This window comes from Otolemur garnettii, unplaced genomic scaffold (genome assembly GCF_000181295.1).
Source record: "Otolemur garnettii isolate 467f Iridium unplaced genomic scaffold, OtoGar3 scaffold00136, whole genome shotgun sequence".
In the NCBI taxonomy this organism is placed as follows: domain Eukaryota; kingdom Metazoa; phylum Chordata; class Mammalia; order Primates; family Galagidae; genus Otolemur; species Otolemur garnettii.
This window is the reverse complement of record NW_003852531.1, coordinates 2,613,015-2,636,221: the sequence shown is the minus strand read 5'-3', so window position 1 is coordinate 2,636,221 and position 23,207 is coordinate 2,613,015. Positions and strand designations below refer to the sequence as shown.

General features: G+C 40.2%; 1 protein-coding gene across 1 annotated transcript in view; it reads left to right on the top strand.

Annotated features, from left to right (window-relative positions):
* Positions 1 to 23,207, top strand: part of RALGAPA2 (Ral GTPase activating protein catalytic alpha subunit 2) — a 374,339-nt gene that overhangs the window by 89,796 nt on the left and 261,336 nt on the right. The window contains exons 11-14 of the mRNA XM_023518389.1: positions 11,515 to 11,682; positions 12,662 to 12,799; positions 16,714 to 16,862; positions 21,865 to 21,976. Coding sequence (XP_023374157.1) covers positions 11,515 to 11,682; positions 12,662 to 12,799; positions 16,714 to 16,862; positions 21,865 to 21,976 — 567 coding nt within the window. The remainder of the gene's footprint in view (positions 1 to 11,514; positions 11,683 to 12,661; positions 12,800 to 16,713; positions 16,863 to 21,864; positions 21,977 to 23,207) is intronic.

Genomic DNA, 23,207 nt, shown 5'->3' with positions numbered 1-23,207 from the left:
TTTTTTTTTTGTTGGCAGTTGTCCATTGTTGTTTTAGCTGGCCTGGTCCGGGTTTGAACCCCCTGGCCTAGGTGTATGTGGCTGGTGCCCTTCCCACTGAGCTACGGGTGCCAACTATTCAGAGACTTTTTAAGCCTAAAGTTTATTAAAGTTTAAAATGGACATTCTCATGGGAGATAAGATGTGTGCATATGCTACAGAGAACAACTTAAGACAGTAGAAGACCCTATGTCCACGTGTGACTTGGGAATAAACACTGACGAGGGCCCGTGGGGCCGGAAGGCACAGGGTGCGAGCCCCCTTTGTGCAGCCAGTAAACATAGACAGTAACTGAAGGAGGATAATGTTCTGCCAGGTTCAGGGCCGTCTCCATCTGCTGCTACCCTCCAGCAGCGGTAGAGTGCTTAGTGGAGGGCAGTTCTGGTCGCTGGGTCGCTCACCTGCAAGCTTGTCTTCTCTCATTTTTCAGACTACCTGTTATGATCCATTCATAGGTCATGAAATTAACTTAGTCAAAATCAGTGCTTTTTGTTAAATAATGAAACAGAATAAAATAGAATAGACCCAAACTTTTTATAGTGCAGTTTGTGTTGTAAGGTTTAGTATTTCTTTGTGAAACTTTGGATTTATCCATATATGGACAGTACTGCGTATATTAATGCATATGAACTTTGATAACATGTCCTGGTTAGGCTGTGAGCGGAGACTTAAAAAGCCCTGCTCTAAAGGAGTGGACGCGTCAGACTGGAGCTCTCCTCCCTCCCTGCCTCTCATTTCATTTGACTGTGTAGCCCCCTCTCTTTAATGTTCGTTCATTGAGTTGTTTTTTATTACAAAATGTATGTTCATCAGAGAAACGCAATCTCTGTGTGATTACAGAGGAGAGCTCAAAAGTAAGTTGCTCTAACACCACCATCTGCGGGACTGTCATTATTGTTTGGAGAGAGTCATTCCAGGTATTTTTGCATGAATGGATATGGCTGGGGCCTGGCTACATAGTTGAGAGACCAGCAGAGAGGAGATGGAGAAAAAAGGATATAAAGAGGCAAAAAGCAGGTCTGCAGATAGGAGGGAATATTTACAGATGAGTTGATAGACATTAACAAACTGGCAGGCAGTATAGAAGAACAGACAGGTGGGTGTAGATAGGCCGACTGCACAGATGGAAGCCAGCAGGCAGGTGTAGGTGAGCACAGGCAGGCAGACATAGGCAAGTACAGGTGGACAGACAGGCTGGCGGAGGTGGAGATGGGGGGAGGCCAGAGGCAGAGACACATGATGGTGGAACCAGACACAGGTCACTGAGGTTAAGATGCAGGGGCAGTTATGGAAAAGTGCCTGAGGGTGGGAGTGACAGAATTACTTTATGACAATGGCATTTTTAATTCTTAATGAACCTTTAATGCATTTTTCATGAACAATTCTGAGGTTTTACTTGAATTTAACAGAAGAAAGGAAAATATAGCAAAATTAAAGGAATTGGTTGAATTGAATAAAGCTTCCTTTAAAAGATTTATCTATCATTAAAAAAGACTATAATAACATTAAGGTGTTGGAATCATTTTTTAACTACATGTTGTAATTTTAGGCAGCATTACTGATTCTTGTTGTGAAATATAAAGAAATTAGCAGCCTTGCATTTTCTTTAACCCTCCTGTATCTGCTAATTTCGTTATACATATTGTAAATTTATATTATAAGCATACTCTCATGTGCCGTTGTTTTTAGAGATGTTTGTCTGGCTTCTATATCTGGACAGATTCTTTTCTTCTGGATCCACAGTCCTGAAATATTAGCCTTGGTTGACTTGGTCAGCTTTGTTTTATCATTGAGCATTTTCAAGAAAGTGTCTTGGAACTTTATTCCCTGGTCCTTTTATCATGGGAAGTGTCTTCCTTTTCCCTTTACTCAACAGCTTAGCTGGGTATAATAATCTTAGGTCAGTTTTTTCTACTTAGGCATTTGTAAGTCAAAACTTTTCTTAACATCCGAATCAGAATAAGCAGGAATATCTTACAAAGATTTCAGTTACCCAGTTGTGACTTCAGAAAGAATAGTTTTTAACATGTTAGAAGAAATAAAAGACAAATTGAAAATGTTTTTAGTATACAAGAAGCCGTAATAGATGGATGGCCAATGCAGATTCAAAGAGGGAGAAAATAGAACATCTAGAAATGAAAAAAATGTAATAATTAGAATATTAAAAGGAAATTTCAATGAGTAAGTTTAATAGTACATTACATACAGTTGAAGAGAGAATAAACAGAGTGACAGATCTGAAGAAATTATCCTGAATGCCCCTCAGAGAGACAGAGGGAGGGAACCAGGAGCGGTGGAATGTGGAGTGTGCAATTCACTTAGGGCCGCTCTAGCTTTTGTGTGATGTTCTGCCAGGTCCTGAGAATATCCTGCTGTGACTGTGGATTTGGATGTTTTCTTCTTGAAAGTTTCTTAGTGTTTGCGATGTTTTTGGCAAAATTATTAGTTGCAGTATAGGTGTAGAATTACTATATATTTCTTTGAATTTAATTTTTGTCATTGAGAAGTTTCTCTCTTCATATCTAATAATACTAACCCCCTCAACAAAATATATCCTGTCTATTAATGTAGCTCTACCACTTTACTTCTGGTTAGTGTTTGCATATGTTTTCTAACTCTTCACTTTTAACCTCCCATATCCATCTATTTGGGAAGTCTTATAAATCACACATAAATGATTTAAATGTTTATAAATCATTTAAAAATTATAGGCTCGGCGCCCATAGCGCTAGCCACATGCACCAAGGTTGGTGGATTTGAATGGGGTCTGGGTCGGCTAAACAATAATGACAACTGCAACAAAAAAAATAGTCAGGCGTTGTGGCCTGTAGTCCCAGCTACTTGGGAGACTAAGGCAAGAGAATCTCTTAAGCCCAAGAGTTTGAGGTTGCTGTGAGCTGGGACACCATAGCACTCTATCAAAAGCGACAAAGTGAGACTCTGTCTCAAAAAAAAAAAGAAAAAGTATTTTTTCCAGGCAAAGTGCAGTGGCTCATGCCTGTAATCCTCGCACTCTGGGAGGTGAGGCAGGTGGATTGCCTGAGCTCATGAGTTCGAGACCAGCTTGAGCCAGAACTAGACCTCATCTCAAAATATTCAGGTGTTGTGGGCGCCTGTAGTCCCAGCTACTTGAGAGACTGGGGCAAGAGAATCACTTAAGCCCAAGAGTTGAGGTTACTGTGAGCTGTGACTCCAGGGCACTCTATCAAGGGTGACATAGTGAGACTCTGTCTCAAAAAAAAATTGTAATCTGTTTTTTGATTAGAACATTATTCCATTTACATTTACCATAGCAACGGCTGTTATTTAGGCTTAAGTCTGCTGCTAGCTTACCTTTTACTTTGTAGTTGCATAGAATTTTTTCAGGCTTTTAGTACTGTGGTTTTCTCCTCTAATTAGATTAATAGTGTTATATCATGTGTAATTATATTAATGGTTAACAATGTACATTCCTAAACTTAAAATCTAGCAGTGATTCCAACTTTTACCCTCTTATTTCAGTACATACATAAGATCTATTTACTCCTTGATTTTTTTTTTTTTTTTGCAGCTTTTGGCGGGGCAGGGTTTGAACTCGCACCTCCGGCATATGGGGCCGGCGACCCACCCCTCTGAGCCCCAGGTGCCACCCCTCCTTGATTTATATGCTGTTACGTATTCACATTCCATACTATGAATATATCTTATCCCCTTTATACTGCTATGGTTTTTCCTTCAATTTTACTCTTTTTATTCACATGTATTTTCATATCTGTGTTTTATTCATTTAGGTCTATTCAGATTACTGTTTTGTTGTATTTTACTCCTTTCCAAATCTCTGAACCTAAGGTAACTTTCCTTCTGCTTAAAGGATAACTTTTAATATTTCCCTTAGCTCAGCACCAAGTTCCCCATTTTCTTTCTTTCTTTTTTAAGAGGCAGAGTCTCGCTATATTTCCTAGGCTGGATTTGTACTTTGGGGCTCAAGTGGTCTCTTTCCTCAGCCTCCTGGGTAGCTGGTTCTCCCGTTTTCTTATCTGAAATGTCTATATTTTGCTTCCTTTTAGAAGTATATTCTTTTTGAATGTCAGGCTCTCCATTGGCAGCACTCTACACTTTGAATATTTTTTCCATAGTTTCTTGGCTTCCAGTGATTCTTTAAGGAGTCATGTGGATGCATCTTTGGAAGAAATATGCCTTTTTTCTTCTGGCTGCTTTTAAGATTTTCTGATTTTCTTTGCTTTTCAGTGGTTTTATTGTAATAAGCTTTGTATTTATTCTACTGTCTTTGTGACTCTTGAATCTGTGGGTTAATGTAATTCATTAATTTTGGCAAAATTTTTACCTATTCTTTCCTCAAATATTGTTTCTGTCCCTTTTTCATTTCCCTCTGCACCTCCAACCGTTCATAGAATAATCTCTGTTGTATTTTCTCCTTTTTTTTGTTTTCTGATTTATTCATTTTTTTTCTCTTCATGATTCCTTCTAGAGATTTTCTTCTGATTTGTTATTACAGTTTTCTCTTTAGCTATGTCTTGTTATGTCCAAACCATATACACCAAGTTTTATTTTTAAATTCCATTTACATTGGTTTCTGATACTGTCATTATCTACATAGCCTATGTGACTAAATTATTTCCTTTCTTTCTTTTTTTTTTTTTTGGCCAGGGCTGGGTTTGAACCCGCCACCTCTGGCATATGGGGCTGACACCCTACTCCTTTGAGCCACAGGCACTGCCCTATTTTCTATTTTTTATTGTGGTTTTGTTCATACTGACTTCTTTGTCATATTTCTGCTTTTTGAAATAGACTGAATGAATAGACTGTTTCTTGTATATAACAGACTTTTTTTTTCCCTCTAAATCTGCTTTTTCTAAAATATCAGCTTACAATGAGGGTACGTATGATTAGCTTACACTGTTTGAATTTGTAAGGTAAAGTTGGAGTTATAGTTGAGTCCTTCAGCTGGGACATGTGCCATATACCTGTACATTATACCTATTAGGAAGGAACTTACTGAATTCTTGAATTTAATTGTGTTTTTCCCTCATGTGGGCCTGTAGTTGTTAATTAGTAGTTTCAACTTAGTATTGAGTGTACAGAATGCTTGACTTTCTATTCTTGAGATACTTTACTTAGGAGAATGTTCTCCACATCCTCCCAAGTAAATACAGAAGATACCAATTCTCCATTTTTTTCATAGCTGAATAGTATTCCTTGGCCTACACATACCACAGTTTATTAATCTGTTCATGGGATAATGGGGGGTGAGTTGTTTCCTCATCTTTGCAGTTATGAATTGAGCTGTTGTGAACATTTGAGTACAAATGTCCTTATTGTAAAATGATTTTTTTACTTCTGGGTAGACACCTAGTAATGGCATTGTGGGATAAAATGTATGGTTTACTTTTAGTTCTTTGAGGATTCTCCATACTTCACTCCAATAAAAGCTATAATACTTTTCAATTTCCCCAACAGTGCAGAAGAGTTCCCCTCCTTTGTACCCATACTAGTATCTGTAGCTTTGGGACCTTGTGACGTGGGCTCTTCTCACTGGGATTTGGTGCTATCTCTAGGTGGTTTTGATTTGCTCTTCTCTGGTGATTAGGGACAATGAGCATTTTTTCATGTGTTTGTTGGCCACTCGTCTGTCTCCTTGGGAACAGATTCTGTTCATGGCTCTTCCCCAGTGCTTAATGGGAGTGTTTGCTCCTTTCTTACTGGTTTGCTGGAGTTCTTTGTACACTCTGATTATTGTCCCTTGATCAGATTTGTAACATGTGAGTATCTTCTCCAACTCTGGAGGTGGTCTGTTTGCTTTCTTGACTTTGTCAAACTTTTAAGCTTGATCATATCCCATTTATTTGTTTTGTTGTTACTGCATTTGCCAGTGGGGTCTTCTTCATAAATTCTTCCCCAATATCACTAAGAGTTTTTCCTCACACTTCCTTCTAGAGTTTTTATAGTTTCATGTCTGAGATTTAAATCTTTTATCTAGCATGAGTTAATTTTTGTAAGTGCTAAGGAGTGCGGGTCCAGTTTCAGTCTTTGACATGCGACTAACCGGTTCTTATAGCACCATTTATTAAATGGGGATCCCTTTTCCGAGTATATGCTCTTATCTGGTTTAATAAAGATCAGATGGCAATATGAGGCTGGTTTCATCTCTAGGTTCTCTATTCTGTTGCATAGGTCTATGTTCCTATGTTTATACCAATACCATGCTGTTTTGATTGCTATAGACTTGTAGTATAACCTGAAGTCTGGTGATGTGATGCCTCCAGATTTGTTTTTATTTCTTAGAATTGCTTTGGCTATTCAAGGCTTTTTCTGGTTCCATATGAAATGAAGAACTATTTTTTCAAGGTCCTCAAAGTGTGACATTGATGTTTTAATGGGATTGCATTAAATCTGTAGATTGCTCTGGGTAGTATGGACATTTTAACAATGTTGATTCTTTCCAGCCATGAGCATAGTATGTTCCTCTGTTTGTTAACATCTTCTGCTGTATCTTTTCTCAGAGTTTTCATAGTTCCTTCTGTAGAGTCCTCATATGCTTTGCTAAGTACATTCCAAGGTATATCATTTTTTTGAAGCTACTGTGAAGTGTAGTGTGACTTTGATTTGATTCTCAGCTTGACTGTTGTTGTTGGCGTATATGAAGGACACTGAGTTGTGAACATTGATTTTTTTATATACCAAGACATTACTGTATTTCTTGATCACTTCCAGGAGTCTTGTGGTTGAGTCCTTGGGATTTTCTAAGTTTAAGATCATATCAGGGTGGTGTTGTGGCTTAAAGGAGTAGGGCGCCAGCCCCATATGCTGGAGGTGGCGGGTTCAAACCCAGCCCCGGACAAAACTGCAAAAAAAAAAAAAAAAAAAAAAAGATCATTATCATCAGCAAAGAGAGAAAATTTGACTTCTTTCCTTATTTGGATATCCTTGAAATCCTTCTCTTTCCTGACTGCACTGACTTGGCCTTACAGCACTATGTTGACTAGTAGTGGCAATTGTAGACATTTTCATCTGATTCCAGTTTTAAGCAGAAATGCTTTCCGTTTTTCTCTGTTCAGTATGACATTTGTTGTGAGTTTGTCATAGATGGCTTCTATGAATGACAGTTTAAAATATGTACTGTCTATACCTATTTTCTTTCTTTTTTTTTTTTTTCCAGACAGAAAATCATTTTTTTTTTTTTTTTTTGCAGTTTTTGGCCAGGGCTGGGTTTGAACCCACTACCTTTGGCATATGGGGCCAGTGCCCTACTCCTTTGAGCCACAGGCGCAGCCCCCAGACAGAAAATCTTTTATAAGTTTAAAATATGTACCATCTATATCTATTTTCTTTTCTTTCTTTTTTTTTTCTTTTGAGACAGAAAATCACTTTGTTAGCCTCAGTAGATAGAATGCCATGGCATCATAGCTCATAGCAACCTCAAACTCTTGGGCTCAAGTGATACTGTTGCCTCAGCCTCCTGAGTAGCTTGGGACTACAGGCACCTGCCACAACACCTGGCTATTTTTAGAGACAGAGGCTTACTTTGGCTTGGGCTAGTCTTGAACTCCTGGCTCAAGCAATCCACCTGCCTTGGCCTCCCAGAGTACTAGGATTACTGGTGTGAGCTATTGCTCCCGCCCTATACCTATTTTCCTAAGTATTCTTATCACAAAAGGAGCTAAATTTTGTCAAATGCTTTTTCTTCATCTGTTGAGAGGAACATATGATCTTTATTTTGCTTCTTTTTATGTGGTGAATAACATTTATGAATTTGTGTATGTTGAACCAGCCTTGAATCTCTGGGATTAAGCCCACCTGGTCATATCATGTATTATTTTTTGATTTGTAACTTAGTTATATTTGCTAGGATTTTTACTCAGTATTCATTAATGATATCGGTCTGTAATTTCTTGTTCTTGTTGTTGAGTCCCTTCCTGGGTTTGGTATCAGGGTGATATTTGCTTCATAGTAGGAGTTGCGGGAAGGTTTCTTCCTTCTCTGTGTTTTGGAATAGGTTCTGCAGTATAGGAACGAGTTCTTTGAAGCTTTGGTAGAATTCTGGTATAAAACCATCTGGTCCAGAATTTATTTTTGGTTGGAAGCTTTTTTATTGTTTCAGTTTTGGTGCTTGATATGGGTCTGTTTCTTCCTGTTTAAATCTAAGGAGGTAGTGTGATTCCAGGTATTGGTTCATTTCAAAGAACCAACTTTTTGTCTCAGTAATCTTCTGAATGGTTCTTTTGTTCTTACCTGATTTTTTTTTTTTTTGGCCAGGGCTGGGTTTGAACCCGCCACCTTCGGCATATGGGGCCGGTGCCCTACTCCTTTGAGCCACAGGCACCACTTGGTTCTTTTGTTCTTGATTTCGTTTAGTTCTGATCTAATTTTGGTTATTTCTTTTCTTCTGCTACATTTAAAATTGGATTGCTTTTCCTTTTCCTGTTCCTTGAGATGTTTCATTAGATTGTTGATTTTTTTGTTCTTTCTGTTTTCTGGGTGTTTTATGCCATAAATTTCCCTCTCAGGACTGTTTTTGCAATATCCTACAGGTTTAGCTTATGCTTCATTGTCATTTGTTTGAGGAATTGAATGATTTCCTTCTTTATCTCCTCTTTGACCCAATTTCCGTTCAGTAAAAGGTTGTTTAGTTTCGTGACTTCGTGTGGGGATGAGGGTTTCTGTTGGAATTGAGTTCTCCTTTTATTCCGTTGTGGGCCATAAAAGTACAAGGTATAATTTCTGTTCTTTTAAATTTGTTGAGGTTTGATTTGTGTCCTAGGATGTGGTCAGTTTTGGAGAATGATCCATGAGCTGATGAGAAGAACTTATAGTAAGTAGGATTAGAGTGAAATGTTCTGTATGTGTCTGTTAAACCCATTTGTTCTAGAGTCATGTTTAAGTCCATCATTTCTAGTTTCTGCTTGGAGGATCTGTCCGTTTCTGTCAGTGGGGTGTTGGAGTCCCTAGCCTTTTTCAGTATTGACCAAGTAAGCATCTAGGAGCATTTAAGTTGGATATGTAAATATGTAGGATGAAATGTCTTCTTGTTGTATTTTTCCCTTGATTAGTATACAGGGCCCATCTGTGTCTTTCTTTTGTTGCTTTAAAGCCTATTGTATTCGCAAATAGGATTGCGACTCCCATTTTCTTCTGATTTAGATTTGCCAAATTATTGTTTTCTAACCCTTCACCCTTAGTCTTGTTTTGTCCTTGGAGGTTAGATGTGTTTCCTGAAGACAGCATATACTTGACTTGTACTTTTTTATACAGTCAGCCAGCCTCTGTCTCTTTAGTGGGGAATTCGTGGTGTTCATGTTATTGAGAGAATTGATTCAGACTGGCTGAGCCACTACGGGAGCTCAGCTTTGTCCTTTAGTTTCCAGGTGTCTACTGGTGGTTTGTTGTGTCGGTCTGCATAAAGTACTGGTTTGAACACTTCTTGCAGAGCTGTTCTTGTAATGGCAAATTTCTTTAATTTTTGCTTGTCAATAAAAGATTGGTTTTGCAATTGAATATGAAAGTTAGTTTTCTGGGATACAAAATCCTAGGCTGGGGGTTGTTTTATTTGAGAAGATTCAAGGTGGGAGCCCATTCCCTTCTGGCTTGTGAAGTTTCAGCTGAGAAGTGAAACGTCACTCTGATGGGTCTGACCCTGAAAGTGACCAGTCATAAGCAACATCTATGTGTCTAGGAGATGCTCTGTTTGAATTGAGTTGGCTTGGGATTGGATATCCATCTAGTAAGTGAATGTCTGAATCCTGGGTGTTGTGTGGGTAATTTTTGGTTATGATATCAACTAGAGCTTCCATGCCATTGGGATTCTCTTCTTCTTCTTCAAGGATACCTATAATTTGTACGTTTGTACCCTTCATGCAGTGTCATAATTCTCTAAGAGGATATTCTGCTCTTAGAGAATGAGAAATGGAGAATGATCCATGAGCTGATGAGAAGAACATATAGTAAGTAGTATTAGAGTGAAATGTAATATTTAAATAGAGTAATATTTATTTATTCTCTTCTTTTCTGCCTTTTTAAGAGACCGGGTAAATTCAAGAGTCTTTAAGCTCTGAGATCCTTTTTTCTCTGTGGTTTAATCTGTTGTTGAAACTTCGTTATGTTTTGAAACTCCCAAATGACTTATTTCTTTGAACTCCATTATATCCTTTCTAATTTTGTCCAGATCCTTGGAGACTTTGTTTTGTTTTTCGTTAAATTCTTGGGTCACTTTTTGAATTTCCTTTTGTTGATTTTCTACTTTTCCTTCAATTCTCTTCATTGTTTTTGCCATCCATACTCTGAAAACCATCTGTCATTTCCACAATTTCTCTATAATTAGGACATTCAAAAGTAGCTGCCATGCAGTCCATTGGAGTAACTGGTGTGTTCTGATTCTTCATGTTGCCAGTGTTTTTTTTTTTGGTTGGTTTCTCCTTGTGTGGTTTCGTGTTCTTGGTTTCTTTCCCCTACTTCTCCAACTTCATCCTTCTGTTTAATCTTCTTTGCTTCTAGGCTTTGAGGTTGAAATGCTAACCAGACTTTTTATAGGCATAATTTTTGTTTTACTGTGGCTATATATTTCTCTAAAGAGGAGCTATTTGCTTTCTGGGAGGAGGATAATGTGCTATACTTTGATATTGGGTTTGGATTTACATAGTGTGTACATTTGTCAAAACTTACCCAGTGGTCCCCTTAAAATTTGTACATTTTATTAGTAGTAAATTTTACCTAAATAAAGACTCATAAACAAATTTTGGACTCGTAAGTCACTAAAATACATTCTGAAGTGTTTATAAAGAAATATGCAGATGTCTGCAGCTGACTTTGAAGCGCATCAAAAATAAAATGGATTAAAAAGTTCTCGTAAGTATGCACAAATTGCCAGTGACTCTAGTTAGTTAATATTGGCAATACTCAGGGGTGTCCTGATAAATGTTGAAAAATTGACTCTCACAAAACCCAAAACAGAACAGAACAAAAAACCCTGTAAAACAACATCCTGATTTGTAGTATTTGCCAACTTCTGTGGTGTAAGTATTCCCACCATGGCCAATTCAAGCCCCCAACATGAGGTCACTGAACATGGAATTGAGAAAAGGTAGGCATTGGCCATCACTGGTGGTACTAGTATGTTTATTTTCTTATAATGTATTTCTTATTTGTTGGTAAAAGCTTCAAGTTATACAATTAAAATTGTATAGTAAATTAAAATATTTATAGAGTTATGATTCTTTTTTGGTGGGAAAATTATTCAGAATACAAATGTTATTTTTAAACTGCCATTATGATTTCAGGCTCAGTTATGGGAGCCTGAAAATATCTTTTTTTCCACAGATAAGTTTGGTTGCCCAAAGATATGTGCACAATATAGTATATTCTTCATCTGTATGTTTCCTAGGAAGGTCTGAAATGGGTGATGGGCCTTGGAAATGTCTATTATGCAGCTTTCTAGTAATCTGTGTTTGCAAGTAATTAAGGGCAGTTTTCCCTTCCTTTCAGGCATTTTTGTTACCTTCCTGTGAGATAGCTGTAACAAGAAAAGTTGTTCAAGTGTACAGAAAGTGGATCCTCCAGGACAAACCTGTCTTCATGGAGGAACCAGATAAAAAAGATGTTGCCCAAGAAGATGCTGAAAAATTAGGATTTTCAGAGACTGATAGCAAGGAGGTAATTTTATTACTTGTCTTTTGAGTGGGACTGTAAGTATTTTAGTAAAGCACACTTGCTCAGCAGAGATCCCAGTCAGTGGACACAGGGGGTGTATCTGTTTTTTATCCTGTCTGATGCTCTCCGGTTGCTGAGCTCTGTGAGGACCTACTAGCCTTAGAGGCCAGCTTCTCTGATCTAAACTAGATTGGCAGTCATGTCCTAACACCCTGGCTGGGGTTGAATGAGCATTGCAGCTTTGTTAGTCACTGCTGCAGGGGAAGTGTTTTATAAGCCATCATATTTTACACATCTTTGTGTAATACTAAAAGGTATCACTGCTCTTTTCTTGACTTCTTTGAATAAAATTTGGAGAAACTAAATTTAAAATGTTTTAGCAGACTTTTCTTTGCAATGGACTGTACGAGAAGTATATAGGACGTTACCCATGTGGGAGGACTAACCAAATGGCAGGTGTGGGCTCCACTGTAAGCCTCACTGGAGTGCCGGGTGCTGTCTTCCGGGAGAGGGCACTGTGCATGCTAGGCAAATCTAAAGCAGAGCGGATAAGAAACTTAGTTATACTTATATTTCTGTCATACTGTTCTGAAATTAATTTATAGTGTTTAAAATTCTCCACGAGGGGCATGACACTTCTAAATTTCTTTATTGATGCTATAATTTTCATTTTTCGATATTGGTGAAATCATTTTAATAACAATCACGAGGTCATAGTGCGGAGGTGAGCAGATGGCGTTTGTCATTCATTTTCAGACTTATGGCCCATGTCTTCTCAGTCATTAAACAAGCCTGACTTATTCTCTCTGCGTATACTAAGTGCTGAGGACTATTTTAGGTGCTCAAATTAGAGTGCTGAGGAAATAGGGAAAATATTTGTCCTTCTAAAACTGATTTTTTGTGAGTCCTGGTGAGTATAAGGAATTAACTATACACATGTATTCATCTTCCTGCTTTGTTAATGGATCGTTATTTTCTGAAGGTCTCATCTGAAAGTTCCGGTCATAAGCGATCTTCCAGCTGGGGACGCACGTACTCTTTCACAAGTGCGATGAGTAGAGGGTGTGTGACAGAGGAGGACAATACCAATGTGAAAGCCGGGGCCCAGGCTCTGCTGCAGGTACGGGGCTGGTGAGGCACCCAGTGCAGACACCCTCCTAGACGTAGTGATTTTAAACGTTTTGTTTATTTGGGATAATGTCAGATCAAGTATGGGGATATTTTTAGCTATCTGTCAGTAAACAGCTCTTAAATTCTTGTTCTGTGTTTTTTTCTTTTTCACACCTGTAATTTATAAAGATTTTTTTTCTAGTTGAAGAAAGTGTAAACTGGTTATAATTTTTGAGGGGGATTATTATTCAGTGAATGTGGAATGACAGATTTAAATCTTAAAAATATCTTCCAGACACATGGGTAGTTGTCTGGACTCTAATATGTAAGACAAGCTTGGTGATTATATAATCTCATAAGTGATATTCCTCTTAAGAGTGACAGTCTTTATGAAGAATGATGACTGAAGTGGTAGTTTTCAGATATTTGAATACATGAATATATGAAAAAGAACCGACATCATTTGGGAACACTGAAACAGTCCCCAGAGCTCAGGATTTTATCTACAAAATGAGGAGGGAGAGATTATCTCAAGGAAGGTTGTTAGGAATGTAGTGAAACTTGGGGTGCCTCTCATTCCCCTGCTGCCCTGCCCCCCACCCTGAATCCTCACTCAAGTTTGTAGCTATGTCCAGTGAGACTTCCCATGTGAGGCCAGCGGTGAAGTCGGGGAGAGCGTGGGAATGGCACGTGTGTTCCCCAGTTTTCAGGGATGTGGTTTCTCTGTCGTCTGTCTCTTGGTAGTATTCATTATCATGTCATCCTTGTTTTTAAGCTAATTAGCAGTTTACTATACTCATGAATTTTCTCAGTTTTCAGTGAAAATCAGAAAATAATTCTGAAGTTAACAGAATCAAGATGATTTTATTTGTGCAGCTTCAGAGAACTTTGGTGCAGTTCCTGTCAGAGACACATGCAGGAGGCCTTGCCTTTGTTCCGGTAGCTCTCTCCTCCCAGTGGATTGCTCTCCTCCACCTGTGGGGTTGCAGTGACCTCCCTGGGTGCAGGAGAGTGTTTCTGTTTTCTGAAGGAATAGGTTACATCTATAACACGTCCTCAGGGGGTGTTGTTGATGAGCTCTTTTAAGTGAAGTGACATGTAACAATCCATTGTTTTTTCTTTTTTTCTTGTTTTTGAGTTTCAGGTTAATGTGAGGGTATAAACAACCAAACCACAATATTTGAATTGGTTAGGTAGAGACCTTCTTGTAGCTATGTCCTGTACCCCAAAAGGTGCCCATACATTATGCCTATTTAGAGGGAGCACCCCACCCCCTCCCCATTCTCCCTCTTCCCAGCTTGAATGGAAATGAGTTTTTCTCCTATGTGGGCATCAATTAGATTGTCTGCTGGCTTCATATTAGTATTGAGTGCACGGGATATTTGCTTTTCCATTCTTGTGATACTTTACTGAGGAGAATGTGTTTCCTCTCCGTCCAGGTGAATACAAAAGATGTAAGTCACCACCTTTTTTGTGGCTGAATGTATTCCATGCTATGCGTATACCACATAATCCATTCTTGGATTGATGGGCATTTTTGTTGTTTTCACGTCGTGGTGATTGTAAATTGAGTTGTAATAAACCATCTAGTGCGTATGTAACTAACTTTGGAAAGAAGTATGGAGAATCTTCAAAGAACTCAGATCTCCTATTTGACCCCACAGTCTCACTACTACCCAGAAGAAAAAAGAAATCATTTCATCAAACCCTTGTTTTTTTCTCATCAATATTATAAAGAAATGATGTTGAACAAAACAATTTTACTTGAGAAGCTCCTATTAGTTTCCAAAAAGGTTGGATTTTTTTTTTTTTTTCGCAGTTTTTGGCCGGGGCTGGGTTTGAACCTGCCACCTCTGTCATATGGGGCCACTGCCCTACTCCTTTGAGCCACAGGCACTGCCCAAGGTTGGATGTTAAGTGAGGACTTAGTATCCTAGGATGAACCAAGGAAAAATTTTCTACTTGATTACAGCTCTGCTGTACGATTTTAAAAAGTATTTAGTTTGGATTTAAATATCTTTACTTTGTTCAGTAGGAAAACGTGGCCAAATGGTGATTTGACAAGGCGGTAGTTGCTTTTGTCAAGTATAGATTGAACATACAAGGTCTGACAGTTCGGTTCATGAACTTCCCGGAAAAAGTGCTACACGCCTCGTGGCTGAATATCATCATAGCCACCTTCAGGGTGCTCCCTGTGGGAAGTTGTACTGGTGTACTGGCGCCAGAGTCTTGTCCACCTTTTCTAGAATGGCCATCAGAGCTGTTGTCAGACAGTCACCAGATGGCCAAGGGGAGCACTTCAGAGGTGACCATAGTAATATTCAGCAGTGAGGTATGTAGCACTTTCTCTGGGACAAGTTTGCAAACTTCATTGTCAGATCACGTATTGATCTTGTTTATTTTCATCTTAACTGATACCAAGACACTAAAGAAATATTCAGGTGGCATTTTGATGTTTTAGAAAAAGCATAATAGGTGAAAACTCCTTACTTGGGAAGTTTTGAATTCATATTCAAGAAGCCAAATGCATTCAATTAAAAGGTAGATATAAAGTGTGAGATATCATGTGTAATTTAAAAAACATAGTTAAAAAAACTACACTAAAAATGGTATAGTCAGTCAAAAAGAGTCTCTTTTTTCTTACATGAAGGCTAGTAAATTCTTCATGATCGATGTTATCACCTGTTATCAACTATTAAAATACGTAAAACAGTACGTATTTAGTGATTCTTTGCAGAAAATTGGACATGATATCTTTTTAATCTTGCGTAAGATAACTTTAGAGGCTATCAACATTTTAGTTCACCCACCGACTTTTGAATATGTTGATTTTAATTTGGTTAGATTGTGCATTTATTTTGAGACATTGTGTAAATGGATTTTATCCACAAATGAGCCAGAGAGGGTTTGTTCCCAAATCCTTTGAGTTTGTGCTAAAACAAAGGAGACCTAATAGGAAACATACCTCTGGGTAGATAGAGCCGGTCCGGGAACCAAGATCTGAAGTTGGTGAGGCACTAGTGCCCTCTGCAGAACGGTGGCACATCGTGGGTGTTTCATTGTTGTTACTCTAAGCAGTAGCCTGGATTGGTGCGTCTCACATTTTTCTCCTGAGATAACCTTGATGGTAAAAAATAGAGAACTTGTATCTTAAAAGTTCAAGATACAAGATATATTTGGATAAAATAGCTGAGTATCTAAATTTTTGGAAAGCCCAGTTTTTATCTTTAGAATTTATTTAGATGTTCTATTCTACTGCATAATATAGATCTAATATTTAAAACAATATACTCTTGGGAGCTGTGGTCTTGATCCTGTGGCCTCGTGTGTTTAAGATCACACCAGGGCTCCTGGTGGTTCTCAGCTTGTTGGCAGGGATGCTTTTGTGAGCTTAGTGTTATGTGCTGGGAAGTGCTCTAAGAATCACATGGTTCTGTCTTGTCAATATCTGGCCATATATCCTCTTTTCCTTCCTTTTCTCCCCTCACAGTTTCTACCCAAACACAGTGATCTTCTTTTTCCTTCAGTTCCTTTTTTTGTTGAGGGAATGTCAAAAAGAAGTCTTGAGAAGCTTCTCTGACTCAAAATGTGGCTATAGTTGCCACATCAATATGTAACAGTAAGGTGCCATTAGGTGTCTCAATATTTAAGTGATTCTAAGGGGTAAATTAAAATATTTTGAATATGGGTGGTGCCTATGGCTCAAATACCAGAAGTGGTGGGTTCAAGCCCGGCCCCAGCCAAAAACTACAAAATATATATATTTGAATATGTGTTTGAAACATTTGCCTCATTGAATCAAAATCTGTCTGGAAATAACTCAAAGATGATTCACTCATAGAGTGAAATTAATATCATTAAGCAAAATGTATTAAGATACATATGTCTAATTATATTTTCTAATGTAAAATTGTTGATTCTAAGGTATTTTTGACGAACTCTGCGAATGTCTTTTTGTTGGAACCATGTGCTGAAGTTCCTGTGCTCTTGAAAGAACAAGTTGATGCTTGTAAAGCTGTTTTGATTATTTTTAGGCGCATGATAATGGATCTTACAATGAATAAAAAGACATGGTAAGTTTGCATCAGTTATTTAATATTGTAAGACAAGTGTTTCTGTTTTTCAACATAATTAAAATGGTAAAGCTTCCATTTATTTAATGGTTTTACAGAGTTAATAAAACGATAATCAGTCTTTTATAATAATTTCTGTGAATTATGAAGTAGATGAGCACTCAATACTTTGAAATTTCACTTATTTTCATTATTTTTAAAGATGTTCTTAAACTAAGGATAAATAGTCATTTTACTTTTTTTTTTTTTTTTTTTTTGAGACGGAGCCTCAAGCTGTCCCCCTGGGTAGAGTGCCGTGGCATCTCAGCTCACAGCAACCTCCAACTCCTGGGCTCAAGCGAGTCTCCTGCCTCCGCCTCCCAAGTAGCTGGGACCACAGGCGCCCACCACAACGCCTGGCCATTTTTTGGTTGCAGCCGTCATTGTTGTTTGGCGGGTCCGGGCTGGGGATTCGAACCGCCACCTTAGGTGTATGTGGCTGGCGCCTTAGCCACTTGAGCCACAGGCGCCGAGCCAATAGTCATTTTACTTAACAGTAGATTTTTTTCTTTTTCCCATTTTACACTGTCATCAAATATAGTTTTGTGGCAAACCAGTAACTGGTGATTTATAGTATATTCTTCCTAAATCCAGGAGAGTTTATTAATTGCCCTGAAACGCTATAGCTGATATTTATTGCTTCAAACTAGATGTTTTAAATTCATTTTGGAAAAATAATTTTTTTAAATGATAAATTATCAAGGTGACTAATTAAATGGTAGGGTCAAAATATAGTGGTGTCATTAAAGAAACAAAGTGCTTTTCCTTTTTATCTTTGTTTTTCTTCAATGTTTTTGTGTTTATAATGTCTCTCAAGGTAACCAGTGGGTTAGATTTTTTCCTGAGTGTCATCATGTCACTCTGGCTCATGAGCTATTTCAGGGGTCCTCAGTAGCACACCTTTCCACTCCTGTTTCTCTTCATGACTGAGAAGGCAGCCTCTCACTCCTGCCTTTCAAAGGCCTCTCAGGCCTGTCTGTTGCGTTTTCCTCCTGGTGGGCCACTGCACTCCTGCGGATAAGTTGTCCTTCCGGCTCACTGATGTGGTCGGCACCCCTGGGGGATCTCCTGTCTTGGTTCTCAGTCTATGAGCCCACTGCAAATCAGGGCTGGTGGCACCTTTCTGTCCCGGGAACCCCCTGGGTATGTATCCATGTTTGCACACCTGCATTCTGTCTGCAGTTGGTGGGAGACCACAGAAACGGGGCAGGTCTGAGCTGGCAGAGACTGAAGGCCACCACGTCCAGCCCCTTTGTATTCAGAGTTGAGGTAAGGGTGGACCCAGAGGGATCTCAGTGTGTAGAAAGTTCACAAATGCAGAAACTGTAATGCAAGTATCAAAATAATGATTTTAAGATGTAAATTCCAGCTTTCCTAGACTTTTAAACATAGCACTATTTGCCATGTGAAGCAGTTGTTAAAAATGGAAGTAATACAGTGATGCAACACATGATTTAAGCAAAATGAAATGCTATGTTAGTAATATTGAAAGTAATGAGAAATACTGGTCTGCTTTCAGTGGAAACGTCTCCTCAAGGCCATAGTCTTCAAGTAGCAATTTTTATGATTTTTTTCTTTTGAAGCTGTAAATTCTGTATATCACAGTATTAGTAATATTTTGATAATCTTTTTATTTTGGTGAAAATTCTAGGAAATAAAACAATTCTGCTCTTTAATAATTCAGAGATTTCTAGGTAAACGTATAAAAAAGAAAAATCATAGAAACAGATGCAAATATTCATCAAAAAGTAAGTCAGTAGAGCATGGAAAGGAATGTGTCTTGTTTTCCTAATAGTTTTTCTTACGTGTAAGTACTAGACACTTTCTACTTCCCTTCCTTCCTTTCTTCCCTCCATCCCCCCTTTCTCCTTTCTTCCTGCCGTCTCTCCTTTCTCCATAGCTTCTAACTATGAGGAAATAGTTATGACTAGGTAGAGAAGATCTTTGCCTTCATGAGGTTTACGTCTGCACGAGACTGAGAAACATGGAACTGTTTCAGGCAGTGTTAAGTGAATTGTGGGTATTGCTTGGTGTGGAAGTCAAGAGAGTTACATTCATCAGATGTCTGGAAAGGATTTTCTGAGCTGAGCCCTGAGCGTTGGAGGGGTCTGAGGGAAGTGCATTCCCAGGAGAGGGAGCAGCAGGTACCAATACCCTGATAGGAGAAGGGTGTGAAGATGGCCCAAAGAGCCGATGTAGATGGAGTGAGAAAGGGAGTAGTGAGGATAGTAAGGTGCCGGCGGGGAACAGGACAGGGCCAAGTTGCTCAGAGCCCTGCAGGCCAAAGGAAGGACACTGGCTACCTCCCTGCATGTATACAAGAGTGTACATGTGCATCATCTTAAAGTAATATGATGTACATTGCAAGTGATCCTCTGATTCTCCTGTGGAGAATGTGTACAGTAGTGGAGCACATGGGCTGTGGCCATAGATGAAGATGGCTGAGACCAGGGCTTCACCAGCCTAACAGATGTAATCAGTATAACCTAATTCTTTGTGGCTTCAATGAATCCCGAACAATAAATAAAAAAAAAAAAGTGGTTCTGGGATAGGGAATAACTGATGTGTAAGTGAGTAAAAATATTGCTAGTGTGAGAAGATGGAGAAAAGTGAATAAGGAAAACAAAGCCTCATCCTCTGTTGGGTGCCCGGGTAGCAGCTCCCACGCCCTATTCCCTGTGCTCTGACAGGTCCTTCACTGTGGGTGGGGCCCACACGCCCGATTCCCTGTACTCTAAGGGTCTTTCACTCCGGGTGGGGGCCCACAGGCCCAATTCCCTGTACTCTGAGGATCCTTCACTGTGGGTGGGGGCCCACACGCCCGATTCCCTGTACTCTGACGGGTCTTTCACTCTGGGTGGGGGCCCACACGCCCGATTCCCTGTGCTCTGATGGGCACTTTTACCCTGAGCGGCTGTCCCTTGATGGAGCAGTGAACTAGTCAGTGTTTCCCACAGTAGACAGGAGCAAGCTGTTGTCAAAACTGACCACGTTGACGGTTTGTGTGTCTTTCTTTTGTTAGACAAGAGTTTTCCAAATTGTAGACAGTTTCTTCCTCATTTTCTTCCAGAAGACTGTACATGGGGATTCCATGGCTTTCCAAACTTTTATAGGTTCAGAAGTTGAATTATCTCTGTATCTCGGCAGTGATTGATCTGGTCAGGTTTGTACGTTTTGAGAGCAGTTCCCAGGACCAAGGTTTCCTCGAGACTTAAGATGCCTGTTGTTTGCATCAGGTTCTCGTGATGGGTCTGTAATTACTTGTGTGCCAGGGATAGTCAGTGATAGCCAGTCAGTGTCTGGGCTATCACGTAGTGTGAGCAGACAGGGGGATGCTGGGTATTGTCCTGACCTCTCCTTAGGTACCTGAATGTTCTGAGCAACAGGCTGTCCCACGCAGTGCCTGTTCATCTCTCAGTTCTCTTCAGAGTCACTGTCTTGTTTCTTGCAGACAAGCTTAGCTCTCATGTGACTTGAAGGTGACTTGAAGGTCTTCGTCTCTGTACTTTCCCAGAGACAGGATATGAGCAAAAGCAAACAAGTGGGATAGAGCGGAGTGAGAATGGGAGCTGACACCCCAGACCCGATCAGACCGGGTCATCTCCAGAGAGGGAGGAAAACCCCAGGGGTTGTACTGTGAGGAGAAAAGGCTGTTCTGATCTGCAGAGATAACAGGAAAATATAAAAGAACTGTGACTTAGCTCTCTCATCATCTGACCCAGACTAGATTACTTTGTCCCATTCCCGGTTTTGTTAATAAAGAGTAATGGGGCTGAGAAGAGAGTTGTAAAGATGAGTGAAGGGCTGGTGATGGGTCCTCAAAGGAACTGGAATGATTCCCTCAGAGACAAATGGACTTCCCTTAGGTACAAAGGACGGTCTCTTCTCTGTTCCCGTGGAACCCAGGGAAAGGAAACACTCTGATACGAGGAATGTAACTCAAGCGCAACAGAGAAAAATATCTTTTGACTATTCTGAAGAATTTCGTATCATAATTAGCGGTGTTATGTTGTCTCTAAAAGTTTTTAGCTTGTTAAAGACCTTTTATAAAACACTCCTGTATCCATGCTGCCCTCTAAGTGAGGATGCAGTGACGGCCCCTGTCTCTGTTGTGCCCTGTGGTGTGGAGTCAGGATCCTCCAGACAGAGCACCTTGCCTCTGTGTCCACTTGCACAAACCCTCCTGCCTGCAGGGGTACCGTGGGGATGGCCGTGCTGTGACACTGGCTGCTACATCCCCAGAAGAAAGACTGGGAAGCTAATTTTATTTTCTATCACAAAGATGGGGAGACCCTACAGGTTAAGTAAAATAGTGGGTGGGAAAAGCAGAGTGCTGTGCCAGTTCAGATGGGCATAGCTGTTCACAGAGTGCTTTACGGTGCCGGCATAGTTGAGGAAAACAGTCTTGCCTCCTTTTTTGTAAGCAAGAAAATCAGGCTGGATGTTACCTGTTTTATCCTGCCTGATGGAGTGGACATGGAGGGTGTAGTTTTAGAAACCTTGTAATGTAAAATGTGGGATTCGTTATGTAATTGGCATTCAGACTTTTTTTTTTTTTTTTTTTTGAGACAGAGCCTCAAGCTGTCCCCCTGGGTAGAGTGCTGTGGCATCACAGCTCACAGCAACCTCCAACTCCTGGGCTCAAGCGAGTCTCTTGCCTCCGCCTCCCAAGTAGCTGGGACCACAGGCGCCCGCCACAACACCCGGCTATTTTTTGGTTGCAGCCGTCATTGTTGTTTGGCGGGTCCGGGCTGGGGATTCAAACCCACCACCTTAGGTGTACGTGGCTGGCGCCTTAGCCGGTTGAGCTATAGGCGCCGAGCCGGCATTCAGACTTTTAATACTTTCAAGTAATACATGATTATCAGTGTTGCTGAATTCTTAAGAGAATTTCTCATACCTATAAATTAAAGTGCTTTGGAGATGTGATTATTAATATGAGCTTTTATTTTGGGCGGCCCAGGGAACAGATGTTGCAAATACTACTCAGGATAACAGAAGCCGTCATGCAGAAGCCAAAGGAAAAACAAATAAAGGACCTGTTTGCCCAGAGCTTGGCAGGGTTGCTATTTAGGGTAAGTCTTTTTTATTAAAACTCTGCAAATCATACTTTCTAGCAAATTAATTTAATCATTGGGAATTTTAAGAGAAACCTTAACTTTCTAGAAAACAAATAGGAAATTTTCCTCCTTAGCTTTGTCCTGAAGGTTGTAATCTATTTTTTATAATTAGTGCTGGGCTTAAAGCTTTCCTACCTCTCTGCCATCTACTTCCTCTTTTGATTAGCTTGAGAGTGGTAGGACCTAGGAAGATGACAAGGGCTGATGGCATTGGTGGAGGGCCAAGTATACGTGGAGAGGTGAAGGATGAACAGAAGCTTGGGATGGGATTAAAAATGCAAGAGCCACTGGTATGTTAGACAATTGTATTTGAAGCTGCAAGATGGGGTGAGATTGTCTAGGACAGGCGTCCTCAAACTACGGCCCGCGGGCCACATGCAGCCCACCTAGGACATTTATCCGGCCTGCCGGCTGTTTTTGCCGCCGCTGCCTGTGCTGCTTAGCAGCCGACTTGTCCCTGGGCCCGCAGTCTGACCCTCTAATGGTCTGAGGGACAGTGAACTGGCCCCCTGTTTAAAAAGTTTGAGGACCCCTGGTCTAGGGAGAGATTATGTGTCAGAGAGAGAAGAGGACCATCTCTACAGTTGATGAAGGAGAGGCAACTCGCCAGAGATGTGAAAAAGGATGGCTGGTGAGGTAGGAGAAAAACTAGAGCGTGTGTGTCCTGGGTGCCTGGGGAAGAGTGTTGGGTGAGAGGAGGGCAGCTGGTTGACTATTGGCTTTGATAAGATGTAGGTGGTTGAGAATGTTCTAGGAGGATGAGACCCACTTCAGTTGCTGGAAGAGAAAGTGAGGGCTGGGCAGCAGAGGTAGCAAGCACAGTGAAGGCTTTACTGAGATCTTGATGAGGAAGGGAGAAGACAAGGGTGCTGGGGTGGGTGGCATACAGGGAGGGTAAGGTTTGAGGTGGGTGGTATGAGGTATGTTTGCTCATCAGTGGTGTGGGCTGGTAAGGGAAGATGGACAGTCTGGGCGAGAGAGAGGATCACTGCAGAAGTGAAGTCCCTGCGATGGTGGAGTGCTTGGGCCACTTTGGTGCGAGTGCAGAGCCAAGGACATGCCTGACTTCTTAAATCCTAGGAGGTGAGCAGGCTTAGAACATGAGCAGGCTGATACCTGTCATGCTGCCCGGGGAAGTGGGAGTGTCACAGGGTCCCAGTGGTGGCGGCCTGCTATGACATTGCTA